Here is a 16,447-nt window from a genome sequence, read left to right as displayed (position 1 = left end):
GGCTCACTGCAACCTCCACCTCCCAGGTTCAGGTGATCCTCCTGCCTCAGCCTCCCAAGTAGCTGGGACTACAGGCCTGTGCCACCAGGGCCAACCAATTTTTGTATTTTTAGTAGAGGCCAGGTTTTACCACATTGGCCAGGATGGTCTTGATCTCTTGACCTTGTGATCTGCCCACCTCAGCCTCCCCAAGGGTTGGGATTACAGGCATGAGCCACCATGACCAGCCAGGTAACTCTTTTAATGCACAGATGTAATACAGGAAAATGCTAGGTAGGTTTGTTTTTCAACTTGGATCTCTTCTTACAGGGTTACTTTCTCATGTTTTGACGGAAGTCAAGAAGATATCAGTAGAAGAGGGGCTGTGTTGTGCATTGCAATTTCCCAAAGAACTCCCAAGCACTTCCATGATCATGGGTTACAGGCTCAACAAAAATATCAGCTCCTTTGCAGCTACAAATAAACCCAATGCTACCATTGGTGATAACACCAAGGACAGATTTTACATGACTGGGAATCTTGATGAACAAGACTGTACCCTACTCATCCACAATATGCTCAAAGGGAACAACGTGACATATTTATCCCATGCAGATCTAGGAGAACAAAAAAGTGCTTTCCTGGGGGAGAACATCAAACTCTTTGTGTCAGGTGAAGTTCAATCTCACGCAATAAATGGTTTGGAAAGAAGGAAATCCAAAAGTGGTTCTGGCAAATATGTGGTTTTTACTTGATGGGCACTGGGCTTTACCAAAACCTTAGGTATTTGATTTTTACAATAATGCAATGAGATCAATATAATAGGTAACTTTACTTTTCCAAATAGAAATGGCAAACAGAGAAGCCACTGGCCCTGTGTCATTCAACCAATACAAAATAGAAAGGAAATGATCACAGATTGGGCTGGGAAGGGGCAGAGTCTAGGAGGAGAATTGGGCTGGAGGAAGGGAGGCTGAGTAGGAGCTACCACTAGCCCATCTAGTCTGCGACTCATGTAAGGGGTCAGAATGTAGAATCCTCATTCTACAATGTAGATCCTCAGAAAACTATTCACCCTCAGTCTTTGAAGACCAGAGTTCAGGTTCGAGCTCTACCACCTTGAGCAATTCTCTTCTGTTTGATCACCTGGACACTGGGGTGTTCCCTTCCACACAAAGGAAATCTATTTGTGAAAAAACCATTCAACCACAACAATTCTAGGTTTCACTAGGCTGTTGGAGAGGTGAGGGGGTTGCAGATGAGCTCACGGGTGGGGAGCACTCTGTAACCTGGAAACACTGCATCAGTCAAGTGTCCATGAGGGTCCTTTTTCCCCAAAGTGTGGGTCTACTTCTCTTTTCTCCAGACCTAACTCAAAAGCCAGAGCTCCACATCCCAGAGATTCTTTTGGCTGGGAAGCCTGTGACCTTGAACTGTACCCTCAAAGGCACCTGCAAAGAAACCAAAGCCCTCTTCCGCTCCTGGAAGAACTCAGCCATCTCCAGCAACTCCTCCTCAGTGCTGCACTTTACCCTGAAGCCTGAGGACCACAGAACCACCCTTGGATGTCACTTGAACTTCTCCCTAGCCAACATGACCAGAAGTAGCTTGGTCAAGCTCCACATGATCTGTGAGTGCTGGTGGGCACAGGCAGATCCTGAGAATTAGTGGGCTTAAGGAAAGACCTGAGTCCCAGAGGGAAAGAAGTCTTGGGAGCTGTCACATCTTTCCCCTGACCTTTGAAAGGCCAGAGAGAGGAGCTGAGCCTGAGTCTGAGGCAGATGTGGAGAGAGGATGATAGGGAACTGTTTTGAGTCCCAGCCCCACTCTGGGTTGCCAGAAAGTCTTTCTGAAGCTCCCTGTGAATAGCGAGTAAAGAGAAGACTGGGTCTTAGGGGAAGTAGAAAAGCAAAGTCAGGACATCTTGATGATTCCTGATTCTTCCTCTGCACAGCACCTGCCAGGCTGTTCAATTCCTCTTGTTCCTTGGAGAAGACAGTTCAGTGCAGCTGTTCCTTCCACGGGATCCCCACACCCTCCGTGCAGTGGTGGTTGGGAGGTGTCCCTGTGGATGTGAACAGCATGGATAACATCCTCCAGGTGACTTCTTCCACACATGTCCCCTGGGCCAACAGCACCATCCACCTCATCGGGGAGCCAGAAATAGTCATGAGACTTCGCTGTGAGGGGAAGAACCAATATAGAATTCACACTTCCAGCATCTTCCTGATACCAGGTGAGTATCCAGGAGCCTAGTGACTGAGCTGCAAAGAACACTAAGGGCCAGATGTGGATGGGCACAGGGCCAGAGGAATGGGTAGAGAGTTTTAGCTCAGACTTTAAGGCCTTTGGAGAAAAGTCAATCTCACTTTCCTCCGATTCCAGATAAGAAGTCAGTTTCCAGCGTGTTCATGAGAGGATTAATCCAGGGTATTGTGTATGGAGCCATTGCATTCGCACTGCTCTTCTTCTGCCTTGTCCTCTTGTCGTGAGTATCAAAGTTTAAATTCATCAGCAACCTTTCCCAAAGCCTACTACCTTTATGTTCTCCATTTGCTTCCTCATACTTTCAGTTAATTTTGCGTTGCCATTTTTATTTATTTATTTTTTTTATTTTTGAGACAAGGTCTCAGTCTCTCACAGTTCACTGCAGACTCGACCTCCGTGGGCTCACATGATCCTCCCACCTCAACCTCCTCAGTAGCTGGGACTACAGGTGTGTGCCGCCACGCCTGGTTAATTTTTGTATTTTTTGTAGAAATGGGATTTCACCATGTTGCCTAGGTAGTTCTCGAACTCGTGAGCTCACATAATTGACCCACCTCGGCCTCCCAAAGCACTGCTGGGATTACAGGCATGGCCCACTGCCACCGGCCTTGTCTACCTTTTAAAAATGGATCCTTATATTGTTAACTTACAGTTATTCTTCTTTTTCAATATTTGTATTTAGGGCTATAAGTTTCCCTGTAAGCGTGACTTTAGCTGCATCTCACAAATTTTAATATAAATATTTCATTACCATTTGGTTAAAATATTTCTAATTTCCATTATGATTTCTTGACCCATGAGTTTCTTAGGCATATTACTCTCTTTTTAAATTTCTAGCTTAAATCCAATAAGGTCAGAAAATACGTTATGCGTCATTTCAATTCTTTTCTTTGTGACACATTTTTTTTTAATTTTTATAAATATTCCATGTGAACTTGAAAAGAATGTATATTCTATGCCTGTTGAATGCAGTATATATGTCTGTGTGTGTGTGTACACAGACACATACATATACATATATGCCCTTTAAGTCAAATTCATTAATCGTGTTGTTTAAATCTTCTTTATTTGTACTGACTTCATTGCCTGCCTGTTCTAATGATAAGAGATATGTATTTTTAAGTCTCACAATAATTGTGGATTTGTTTGTTTCTTCTTGAAACTCTGTCAGTTTTTGCTTTATAAATCTTGAGGTCATGTCATTAGCTTCAAGTCTATTTTAAAATATGCATACAAGGCCAGGCATGGTGGCTCACACCTGTAATCCCAGCAGTTTGGGAGGCCATGGCAGGTGGATCACTTGAGATCAGGAGTTTGAGACCAGCCTGGCCAACATGGTGAAACCCCATCTATACTAAAAATAAAAAATTATCCAAGCATGGTGGCGCGTGCCTGTAATCCCAGCTTCTCAGGAGATTGAGGCAGGAGAATAGCTTGAACCCAGGAAGTGGAGGCTGCAGTGGGCCAAGATCGTGCTGCTTCAGTCCAGCCTGGGTAACAGAGTGAGAGACTCTGTCTCAAAAAAAGAAAAGAAAAGAAAAGAAAATAGAAATGCATGCAAGTATCTTCCTGATATCAGACACCATTTTTTTCACCTTTGTATTAAAGTCTGTTCTGTCAGATATTAGCAGCGCTCTCCCAGCTGTTTTTTTTTTTTTTTTACATCTACTCTCAATCTGTGATTTTAAGGTTTAGACATGTGTTTCAAAATCAGCATATAATTTTGACTTTTTTTAGTCTTGTAATTTTTAAATTGGATTTAAATTAATTTGCTTGGTGCATTTAAATACTGGTGGCATTTCAATACGCCACCCTAGCTTGTTTCTTATGTTTCTTTCTTCCCTTTACTTGTCTTCTTTTGGATTGGCTGGGTATTTTTACCAATCCATTATTTTCTTTCTACTAGTTGAAAAGTATGCAATTATATGTTTTTTTAAATATTCTTTCACTGGTTACCCAAAAATCACAACATCTATACTTCAGTTATCAAAATATCTATTTGATAGTTTCAAAGTATAAAACCTTTGCCCTCCTCCAGATAATGTAAAGACTTTAGAACAGTTTAACTCTATTTTTTTCTCCTCACAACTTACATGCTATTTTTATAACATGCTTTGTGGCATTTTATCAATTCCAATATACATGTTATTTCACATTCAAACATCTCTGAAATAGAGACATGTCTTACGATTGATGGTGATTTACAGTTGCCGCTGGTCCCAGGTGGCAGTCCCGATAAAGTTGTCACCGCCTGCAGGCGCATGAACTCCGTCATTGCTGTTGCTATTATCACTTTAATTGAATTATTTGGTCATTGATACATGTTTAATTTACTGCCTTTTCAAACATTTGCAAAAGTATTACATTATTATTATTTTATTTATTTATTATTATTTTTTTTTGAGATGGAGTTTCGCTCATGTTACCCAGGCTGGAGTGCAATGGCGCGATCTCGGCTCACCGCAACCTCCGCCTCCTGGGTTCAGGCAATTCTCCTGCCTCAGCCTCCTGAGTAGCTGGGATTACAGGCACGTGCCACCATGCCCAGCTGATTTTTTTGTATTTTTAGTAGAGACGGGGTTTCACCATGTTGACCAGGATGGTCTCGATCTTTTGACCTCGTGATCCACCCGCCTCGGCCTCCCAAAGTGCTGGGATTACAGGCATGAGCCTGGTACTGAAACAAAGTTATTGTGTATCCAGAAGGACACAGAAAAAAAAGAGTAAGCATACCTTTCATTTTTGTGACACCTGTAACATCTGTTTGAGGAAGGACCAGAATTCCATATTTTTTTGTAAAGCAACAATCTGGTGCTTTATAGAACCTAAAAAGAAAGATAGCCACATGTGGATAAAGCCATGTTACTTTTTCTTATTAGATAAAAAGCAAAAGGGTAATTTATCTCATAAACTGCCAGTGCAAATGAAATCAGAAGAAACCGCTTAATCCTTTACAAGAGATTTTAAAAATTTAAATTAACATGACGGGATGATTCATGTGCTGTTCAGGACTATATTAGTTCTTAATAGTTTAATTGGCAAAATTTTTTTCCCTCAGTGATACATAAATTTTGCATCTTACTATTAGTGGCATTTTATTATCAACGAAATGCCAATTCTATATTGGTGTGTCCAGGCAAATCCAGTACAAGCATGGGAGCGGGTTGTGAATGGGGAAAAAAACCTACCATAAAGCAAAATGGGGTTGGGTGCATTGACTCATGCTTGTATTCCTAGCACTTTGAGGGGCCAAGGCAGGAGAATCACTTGAGCCTAGGAGTTTGAGACCAGCCTGGGCAACACAGTGAGACCCCATCTCTACAAAAAATACAAAAATTAGCGGAGCGTGGTGGCACATGCATATAGCCCCAGCTGTTCAGGAGACTGAGGTGGGAGGATGGCTTCAGCCCAGGAAGCGGAGGCTGCAGTAACTTGTGATTACGCTACTGCACGTCAGCCTGGACGACAGAGTGAGACCCTGTCTCTCAAAAAAACAAAAGAAAAGAAAAGTAAACAATAATTTGCCAATATTTTTCCATTTTCCTGCATGTCTGGATTTGTATGCTTTGACCTCATTCATAATTTTTTTAGAGTGTGCAAAACATGCAAATGACCTCTAAAACAGTGCACATGCTGCACACTGATTCAACAAAGATGTGTGATGCAAAGCCTTTTGCCATAAGTTAATTAACAGAAATACACTGAGCAAATTCTACATGCCAGGTCATACCGTTACAGGAAAGGGGTCCAGATCCAGACCCCAAGAGAGGGTTCTTAGATCTCACACAAGAAGGAATTCAGGGTGTGTCCGTAAAGTGAAAGTAAGTTTATTGAGAAAGTCAAGGAATGAAAGCATGGCTGCTCCATAGACAGAGCAGCCCCGAGGGCTGCGAGTTGCCCATTTTGATGGTTATTTCTTGATGACATGCTAAACAAGGGGTGGATTATTTACGCCTCCCCTTTTTAGACCATGTAGGGTAACTTCCTGATGTTACAGCTATTGCAGCTGTAAGCCAGCGTGGTGCTGGTGGGAGTGCAGCAGTGAGGACCACTAGTGGTCACTCTCGTGACCCTTTCGGTTTTCGTGGAATTTGGCCCCCTTCTTTATTGCAACCTGTTTTATCAGCAAGGCCTTTATGACCTGTATTTCTTGCTGAACTCCTATCTTATCTTGTGACTTAGAATGCCTTCACCGTCTGGGAATGCAGTCCAGTAGGTCTCAGCCTTATTTTACCCAGCTCCTATTCAAGATGGAGTTGCTCTGGTTCAAATGCCTCTGACATTATCGTAGAGCAAACCAGGCTCAGGGACGTGGACCCTGAAGGAAGACATATGCAGATGTGTAGGGATAAGTGTTGGGAAGTGCCTGGAGGAAAACAGGGAGGTGGGAGAGAGTGTAGCAAGGGGAGGGCATGGGGAGAAGCCTTTAGGTACTTGGTCTGAGACCTAAAGGAATAGGGGGAGCTGCCCAGACCGAGGGAGCCGCAGTTCCAGGCTCTGAGATTGCAGAGGTTTATCGAGTCCAAGAACCCAGCAGGGCCTGATGAGCTCAGAGCTTAGGGAGAGTTTGGGAGAGGCCAACCTGCGGGCAGAGCCTCAAGGGCTCTGGTGAGAAGTCTGGGTTTCATCTTCCCTGTGGAGGGCTCTTTCCTCCCATGCTTGGTCATCCTGGAAGGTGAGCTGCTCTTCAGTGGGGACTTTATCTGTGAGAATCATATGTGGACAATGTGGTGGGTGAGTTTCTCCACAATGAGTTTTGTGTGAGTTGCCCCACAGCATAACAAACCCGGGACTATTTGTGTTCACTGCTTACCTTGCTGCTCTCTGATGCAAATCTCTACAAATGGAGGCGTCAGTTTCTAAGAGAAAAAAAAAATTTTTTTTTTGCAACCTAAAGCCCAGGCTGAAATAGACATGCATCCTTCATTCCCTTGACCAATTACTAGATTCTTTTTCTAGCGCCCCCTTGATGTGCGGGTGTCAGACCCAGGTCCCTACATAGTGTGGACCCAAGGCCCTGTTGTCTGCTGTCACTGGACCATTTAAATCAAGTCCCTGGGTTATTATCACAACAGACCCTCCCTGCCCTGCAGCCCAGCCATGTGCAGCCAGCCCTCAATTGATGCGTGGCCTCTGATCTTCAGTCCCCCGCGTCCTTACGACCTCAGCCCCATCAGTATTTTCAGATGTTTTTGTAGAGCGAGGGTTTTCAGACAGGAAATGGATGTCTGAATCTTATTGTCTGAAAGCAGAAAGAAACAACGGAAGGATCTCCATCTGGGGAGGAACAGGTCGGGTCTTTAAAGCTCACTCAGGCTGCTCTGCAGGGGACGTGGAGCAGAAGGACAGCGCCGCCAGCCGGGGACCAGCGGGTGGCCCCTGTAGCAGCCAGAGCAAGAGAGGAAGGGACCAGTTATATAACCCATGGGATATCCACACCACAGAAAAACACAGCTGTCAGAAAGACCAAGGCAGTGTGCCGGACTCGGACATGCAGGCATGAGCCAGAAATACTAGGAGGAGGAAGAAAGGTGCAAAAAAAAAGACCTGTCCCAAACTAAAAAGTATATATTGAGACATCACTGGGCAGCAAGAGTAGCAGAGGAATGGGCTAGACATGAAGGGCCTCCAGCTGAAGGGCTGGGTGCGTCCTGGGTGAACTGGGGAGCCACTGAGGGGCTGTGAGCAGGAGAGGAGCTAGGCAGCTCTGGGGACAGCGAATTCCAGGAGGCCCAGAAAAAGGCTTGGGAGAGGGTCCATGCCAAGAGAATAGAGGCTCTTATCCCCATTTGACCGGGTGGGGTGGGACAGTGCTGGTCACAGAACCAGCAAGCGGAGGAAGCTGGTGTTCTGGGCGCAGCCCAGGGTTCCTTCTGGGAACTGGACGGGGGCAGGGACTGAACACAGCATTCACAGGGCTTCCTGCCTTAGAATGAAGATGCTTACCTGGTGGGAGGAGCAACAGATTCCCAAGACCAAAGAAGGCCTGACCCTTAAGAAGCCAGAGCTGCTGGGGGAACCAGAAGTACCCAAAATATGTGAAGCTAACACCCCACCAGACCAGGCTGGAGGTAAGTCCCTGGGCCAGTCACAGGCAGGCCATTAAGCAACAGGGCCGCAGGCCAGGGCCCCCACCCCATCACCTGGCAGAACCAGCAGGAGGCACTCCTTCAGGGCAGAGCCCTGGCCCCCTCACCCCCACACACCAGACGCTATGTTTGCCAAAACCAAGTCCCACAGACTGAGTGGCTTGAACAGCTGATACTTCACCCTCTAGAGGCTGGAAGTTGCAGGTCAAGGTGCGGGCAGTGGGGCTTCTTTCTGAGGCCTCTCTCTGTGGCCTGTAGATGCTGTCTTCTCCCTGTGTCTTCACACGGTTGTCCTCTGCATGAACCTGGGTCCTAATGTCCTTTCCTTGTAAGAACACCAAGGCCGGGCGCGGTGGCTCATGCCTGTAATCACAGCATTTTGGGAGACCGAGGTGGGCGGATCACGAGGTCAAGAGATCGAGACCATCCTGGCTGACATGGTGAAACCCCATCTGTACTAAAATTACAAAAAAAATAAAAAGAACACCAGTCATTGTTGTTCAGGCCCACCATGGGACGTCATTTAACCTTAATTACCTATGTAAAGGGCCTGGCTCCAAATACAGTCATATTCTGAGTCACTGGGAGTTAACGTGTGGTGGTGGGGGGGGGTAGGATTCACACTTCCACCCATAACAGAGGCTTAAGGAGACTGCTTTAAGGATCCCTCTGAGCTGGGTACTTAGAAGGGCAGGGGCTCGCCCAAGACAGCAGAGCAAGAGTCTGGTTCTCCCACAGTCTAGGGCTCTGGAGAGAAAGAAGAGCATAGCCTGCAAGACAGATCATGGCACGTGGCCCAGGATGTGGAAACCTGGCCCAGGCAGAGCTTCACAGACCTGCAGACACCAGCGGCAACTCCATCTCAGACTCCAGACCCGGAGGCCCTGGCCTGGCTCTCACCCACTTCCTCAGGGAGCATCCCCAGAGGCCTCACCTGCACCAGCCCTCATGTTACCCAATGTAGGCAACACGCCTCACACCTGACACCTGCCTGAGGGACATGCCACCCCAGCAGGCGGGCTGCCAGGAGCAGAAACAAAACGCACAAGGACACGCCAGGCAGGCAGCGCCAGGAAACAGGCTGCCACTGTCACAGGGGCCGCTGTGAGCCCAGCGTGGATCCAACCCAGCCTCGGCCTTCTTCAGAGAAACTGAAACATGCTCAGCAGAAACACTGGCAGAAACACTGAAGAACCCCCAGGAGCACATCCACAGGGACACTGGGGAGCATGAGGCCCAGCCTCTGCACCTCTGCATTGCCAACAGGGAAACTGAGGCTCACTGTGCCTCCAGCCACACTGCAAGGCTGTGGGTTGCTCAGGACTACTGAATCCCGGTCCCTTGTCCCCTGCAGCAGCTGACCCTGTCCCTGGACATTTTCCCCTGACTTTATGAGACTCTAGTGCAGAGGCTGCAAACTCAAATGCTCACAGCCTCCTGGCAGGGAACAAGATGGGCACAGCTGGCCTAATGGGAGCCTCATCTGTCTTGAGAGCAGCTGCCCCTCCTGAAGGCCGCGGTTCACAGTGAGGGAACTCCCTCCACCCCCTCCCCAGCTGCCCCTCCTGAAGGCCGGGGTTCACAGTGAGGGAACTCCCTCCACCTCCTCCCCACCCCCTCCCCACACAGTTCAGGAATGGTGACTACTGCTAGCTCTTCACATTTTTTTTTTTTTTTTTTTTTTTTTGAGGGGAATCCAGAGATCTCAATTTCAGCATTAAATGTCTTGACTCCAGCACAGTAGTAATTGAGAACATGTTTTTTAAAAGGCAGCACCGTGTGGGTCAAAGAAAATCCCCCCAAAGGGGCCTCTCATTTGCAAACTCCAATCAGAGGCATAGATGTGGAGGGGACTCTCACTGTCTGAAGAGCCCAAAGCAGGTGGGGTTTTTCAGAACGCAGATGCTTTGTCAAGGGAAGCCAGAATCCCCAGGTTCTGGGAGGAAGCTTGGGTCTGGAAGGCTAAGGAGGGGTTTCTAAGTAGAGAAAAACATTCTGGGTGTTCACTTGTGTGACCACAAATCCCAGAGGCCTCCCATGTGCCAGGTGCTGGGCTGGAGACCAGGAGAAGTCAGACCTAGGTTCTGCCCATACGGACCTCCAGGTTGTTACAGTCCTGCGAGCATGGTCAGGGCTGTGACCCAAGAAGCAAGGGGAGAGGGGAGGGGAGGAGGAGCTGACACTGAGGGAGGGAGGGCTTGACCCCATGTGGGAGCTGACTGTTGCTACCTAAGCCCAGCCGGCAGAGGTGATGGCACCACCAGGCACAGGAAGCTGCAAGATTGAAGGCAGGAGGCTTGGGGCTAGGAGGGGGATCAGGGGGCAGAGCACTCCAGCTAGGGCAGAAGCAAGCAGCACGTCTAGGGCAGGAGGCAGACGACAGTGAGAACTGGGCCAGGCAAGGGGCCACAGGCTGGACCTGGGTAAAGCCCCCCTGCAAACAGACCTCAACTGTCACCCAGCTCACCCTCAGGAGAAGCAAGGGCGGAGCAGATACCTGGCGGTGGTCAGCTTCCCCTCCTCTCTGCAGGACATGCACAATGCTGACAGTGTCCCTGAGTTTGACTTCAGTTTTGATGCCCCACCAGTTGGGGACTAGAAGGCTGACGTCAGGAAAAATGTGGCATCCCTATGGGTGGGCTGAGGGGTGAGCGTAGCCGGGAACCAGCATCAGCTCCAAAAATAAAGATGAGATGGGAAAGTGGAATCATCTCCCAAGAAGTGGATATTGGGCTGAACTCTTTCCCCAGAGTCAGGAAAGATAGAAGAAGGCACTCCAGGTCAGACAAACAGATGGGCCCTAATACCAGGTTGTGTGTCCCCGTCTAGGCTGAGGTCACTGCTGGCCCCTCGGGATCCCCCGTGGGGACCAGAGCGGGCTAAGTACCTGGAGCAAACCGCTCCTCAGTCAGTGGTCAGTTGTGTGCACTTGTACGTCTACAAGGAGAGGTTCCAAGGAGACCACGGCAGGCGGCTCTGTATAAACCTCTGTTCCCTCAGGAGATGATGGAAGCAACCGTGATGATGGTCCTGGCCAGGACTGAGGGTGTTCCAAGCCCTCACAGGCCTTCATTCACTTAAGCCAGAGACCTTGTGGAATCAGTACCATTACGATGCCCATTTTATAGAGGAGGAAACTGAGGCCTAGAGAGGCTGAGAAGCCTCCCTGGGGTTACATTCCTATCTTCGGAGACAGATGCTATCCCCCTGCCCTTACCCACAAGGAAGTTGAGGTTCAGAAAGGGGAGGGTCCTTCCAGAATCTCACAGCCTGGGGACAAAGCCAGATCTGAGGTGCCCCTGCCCGCTCTTGCCCGCTCCTAGGGGCAAGGATCACATCTCTAGAGTGTAGATTGTCTGGGGCCACGCAGCCACTCAGGCTTTGCTGGCTCAAGGAGCAGGTCCAGACTCTCCCTTCCATTCACCTCAAAGTCTAGTCTCTCCGTCTCTGTTTCTCTCTCTCCCTCCGTCTCAGTTCCATGCACAGATGGTTAACCCTCTGTGTGCCCTGTACCCTGCTATGTTTGGAAAACGGCCGTGGATAGGGCTGCCACCATCCCTTTCTCTCCCAGATGGCGAGGGGCATTGCAGAGGGTGGGGACCACGGGATCATGAATGCCTGTGCTGAATACTTGGACAGTGGAGCTGAGCCACCTGTGTTTAGATCCCAGCTCTGGCCCTGAGTGTGGACCACTCCTGTGTTCCCTAACGCCAGCTTTCATCAGCAAAATGGGGACATGACAGTCTCTGCATCACTGCGAGGTACAGATGAGTTAATGTTTATTCAGTGACCAGCTCAGGATCAAGGGCACAGTGATGTCAGCCTGTGTCTGTTGCACACTGTGTCCATGCCAGGCCATGTTCTAAGCACGTTACATGGGTCCTCTTGTTTGTATCTGTCAGGGTTCCACCAGGGAAACAGAATGAGTATACAAAGGCTTATTGCAAGGAAGTGGCTTATGTGATTCTATGAGCTGGGTAGGCCGGTGCTACGGACTCAATGTCTGTGTCTTGCCAAAATTTTTACGTTGAAACTTAGCCACAACTCTGATGGGATCTGGAGGTGGGGCTTTTGGGATATGACTCAGTTATGTAGGTGGAACCTTCATAAATGGGATTCATGCCCTTACAAGAGGCCTAAGATGGCTGGGCATGGTGGTTCACGCCGGTAATCTCAGCACTTTGGGAGGCTGAGGTGGGTGGATCATGAGGTCAGGAGTTTGAGACCAGCCTGGCCAACATGATGAAATGCCGTTTCTACTAAAAATACAAAAATTAGCCAGGTGTGGTGGCATGTGCCTGTGAGCCCAGCTACTCAGGAGGCTGAGGCAGGAGAATCACTTGAACCTTACACTCCAGCCTGGGTGACAGAGTGAGACTCTGGCCAGGGGCAGTGGCTCACACCTGTAATCCTAGCACTTTGGGAGGCTGAGGCAGAAGGATCACTTAAGCTCAGGAGTTTGAGACCAATGTGGGCAACATGGTGAAACCCCGTCTCTACTAAAAATACAAAAGTTAGCCAGACATAGTGGCGCACACCTATAGTCCCAGCTACTCAGAGGCTGAAGCGGGAAGATCACTTGAGCCTGGGAGGTGGAGATTGTGCCACTGCACTCCAATCTGGGAGACAGAGCCAAACCCTGCCTCAAAAAAAAGAAAAAAAAAAAAAAGATATTTCTTCTTCTGCCATGTGAGGACATAGCATAAGACACTGCCTTTGAACCAGGATGCCAGCCCTCACCAGACACTGAATCTGCTGGTGCCTTGATCTTGGACTTCCCAGCTCCCCCGACTGTCAGAAATGAATTTCTTGTGTTTATAAGCCACCCAGTCTATGGCATTTTGTTGTAGCAGTACACATCGAGTAAGACAGCAGGTCTGAAGTCTGTAGGGCAGGCAGGCAGGCAGGAGGGGCAGGCTGGAAACCCCAGCAGCAGCCGAAGCGGAATTATTTCTTCTCCTGGGAAACCTCCACTCTGCCTTGCAACTGATTGAATCAGACCCACCTACATTATTGAGGATAATCTCCTTCACTTAAAGTCAACTGATTAGAACACCAGCAACAACAACGTAACTATGAGACGCGTCAGATATGTTAATTTGCTTGACAGTAGTAATCATCTCGCTCTGAATATATATATCAAAACATCACATTGCATACCTTAAATATATAGAGCAAAGCCGACTGACTAGAGACGTCAGTCACAGCTACAAAATCCTTCCACGGCGACATGTCTCGGTGTTTGGTTGAGCAGCTGGGGGCTGTGGTTCAGCCAGGTTGGCACATAAATCGTCACACCTCTGGGTCCCCACCACGGCTCTGTGAGGTGGGTTCTGAGATTAACCCCAGCCTAGAGAAAAGATGAGACTTGTAGAGGGTAAGCAGCCTGCCTGACTGAAGAAATGGTGGAGACACCTGAGCCCGGGCTCGGACCGCCCCTTCCTCAGCAACCCCCCACCATGTCCCCTCCAACCTTGCTCAGGGAGTGCTGCTGTTGTTAGCGCCTAGCAGGGCTCCAGGGACATGGCACAAAAAAGGAAAGTACATCTCAAAGTGGGAAACCATACCTGACCTTGTCCTAGGAAACAGAGAGTCGGGAGGGAAGTCTTTGAAGATGAGGAGAGTTCCGTCAATGAAAAGGATAGGAACTAATGTATTCTTTCAAAAATATACTGAGGGCTGGGTGCAGTGGCTCATGCCTCTAATCCCAGCACTTTGGGAGGCTGAGGTGGGCGGATCACTTGAGGTCAACACGATGAAACCCTGTCTCTTCTGAAAATACAAAAATTTAGCTGGGTGTGGAGGCATGCACCTGTAATCCCGGCTACCCTAGAGGCTGAGGCAGGAGAAGTGCTTGAACCTGGGAGGCAGAGGTTGCACCTGAGCCGAGATCTCGCTCCAGCCTGGGCGAGAGAGCGAGACTCCATATAAATATATACTGAGGCTGGGTGTGATGGTATGTGCCTGTAGCCCCAGCTACTCAGGAGGCCAATGTGGGAGGATCATTTGAGGCCAGGAATTTGAGACCAGCCTGGACAACATAGCAAGACCCCATCTCTACAAAAAATAAAAATAACAGCTGGGTATGGTGGTGTACACCTATAGTCCCAGCTCCTTTGAAGGCTGAGACAAGATGACAGCTTGAGGCCAAGCACAGTGACGCACACCTGTAATCCCAGCGCTTTGGGAAACTGAGGCAGGAGGATCACTTGAGCCCAGGAGTTTGAAACCAGCCTGGGCAACATAGTGAGAACCGCCCCCCACCTCTATAAATGTTTTTAAAATTAGCATGCAGCCAGGTACAATGGCTCATGCCTGTAATCCCAGCAACATTTTGGGAGTCCGAGGCAGGTGGATCACCTGAGGTCATGAGTTCGAGACCAGCCTGGCCAATATGGCAAAACCCCACCTCTACTAAAAACACAAAAATTAGCCTAGGGTGGTGGTGGGTGCCTGTAAACCCCAGCTACTCAGGAAGCTGAGGCAGGAGAATTGTTTGAACCTGGGAGGCAGAGGTTGCAGTGAGCCAACATTGCGCCATTGCACTCCAGCCTGGGTAACAAGAGTGAAACTGTCTCAGAAAAAAAAAAAAAAAAGTTTTAAAAATTTAAAAAAAAGGATGAATTATTTTGGGGAGGCTTTGCATGAATAAGGTATGAATCTTTGTACACCCCTGAGCTTTCTAAGCGCTGTGTTCAGTGGGGTTCAGGCCTTGACTCATGCCCTGCAAAGCCCCCTAGCAGAATGAAACGCTCACAATGAATAAAGATAAAAGCCAATGATGGTGCTAGTTCAGCAAGGTCCTGGCCTGAAAGAGACAGCCCCCTCAGTGGGATTTCTTAAACAGACTCTAATAAAGGTACCATTTGCAGAGGTGCGAGCAGGGTTAGGGATGTGGGGATGGTAAGGATCTCAGGTGCCAGCAACAGGAGGAAAGCGTTCATGCCACATTCTGCTGAGTCCTGCAGGAACAAGGGGAGGAATGGTGTGACTCAGGCCTTAGCAAGAACTGGGATCATGGAGGAGGGGCTGCTCATGGCGTTGAGGCTCCCAAGGTGGGCAGCAGGCAGGGAGGAGAGGATCCTCCAGCCCCCTCTAGTGTTCTGCCTGTGCCTCCCAGGGGACGGAGGAGGGATGGTGTGGTGGATGGACTGAGTAATGGCCCTCAGAGACGTCAGTCTTAGTGCCTGGAACCTGTGCGTGTTACCTGATAAGGAAAACATGGCAGATGTGATGAAGTTAAGGCTCTTGAGATGAAATTACGCTGGCTTATCCAGCTGGTCCTTAAATGCAATCACAAGTGCTCCTCCCTCCCTTCCTTCCTTCCTTTTTTGAGATGGAGTTTTGCTCCTGTTGCCCAGGCTGCAGTGCAATGGCCCAATCTTGGCTCACTGCAACCTCTGCCTCCGAAGTTCAAGCAATTCTCCTGCCTCAGCCTCGTGAGTAGCTGAGATTACAGGCATAAGCCACCTTGCCCAGCTAATTTTGTATTTTTAGTAGAAACGGGGTTTCTCCGTGTTGGTCAGGCTGGTCTCAAACTCCCGACCTCAGGTGATCCACCTGCCTTGGCCTCCCAAAGTGATGGGATTACAGGCATGAGCCACTGTGCCTGGCCCTTTTTTTTTTTATTTTGAAACAGGGTTTCACTCTGTCACCCAGGCTGGAGTGCAGTGCCAGGATCTCAGCTCACTGCACTGCAACCCCTGCCTCCTGGGGTTCAAGTGATTCTCCAGCCTCAGCCTCCTGTGTAGCTGGGACTACAGGCCTAAGCCACCAACACCCAGCTAATATTTGTATTTTTTGTAGAGATGGGGCTTCATCATGTTGGCCAGGCTGATCTTGAACTACTGGGCTCAAGCTATCCTCCCACTTTGGCGTCCCAAAGTGTTGGGATTACAGGTGTGAGCCACATAGCCGGGCACACAGGTATCCTTGTAAGAGGGAATCAGGCCGGGCGTGGTGGCTCATGCCTGTAATCTCAGCACTTTGGGTGGCAGAGGCAGGAGGACTGTGTGAGCCTGAAAGGTTAAGGCGGCAGTGAGCTATGATCATGCCACTGCACTCCAGCCTGGGCGACAAAGCGAGACCTTGTTTTTTTTTTTTTTTTTTTG

The 16,447-nt window shown here is 48.7% G+C and overlaps 1 protein-coding gene across 1 annotated transcript; it reads left to right on the top strand.

The window, feature by feature from the left end:
* The first annotated feature begins 506 nt into the window (after window positions 1–506).
* Window positions 507–10,935, top strand: LOC116540785 (sialic acid-binding Ig-like lectin 10). Its single transcript, XM_032264525.1, has 6 exons — window positions 507–651; window positions 1,346–1,609; window positions 1,934–2,215; window positions 2,365–2,467; window positions 8,179–8,318; window positions 10,799–10,935. The coding sequence occupies exons 1-6, from the start codon at window positions 507–509 to the stop codon at window positions 10,933–10,935; spliced, it is 1,071 nt and encodes a 356-aa protein (XP_032120416.1).
* The last annotated feature ends 5,512 nt before the right edge of the window (window positions 10,936–16,447 follow it).

The sequence above is a fragment of the Sapajus apella genome, unplaced genomic scaffold (genome assembly GCF_009761245.1).
Source record: "Sapajus apella isolate SASKATOON/1434 unplaced genomic scaffold, GSC_monkey_1.0 scaffold144, whole genome shotgun sequence".
Taxonomy (NCBI): domain Eukaryota; kingdom Metazoa; phylum Chordata; class Mammalia; order Primates; family Cebidae; genus Sapajus; species Sapajus apella.
This window is presented reverse-complemented; position numbering and strand designations above follow the sequence as displayed.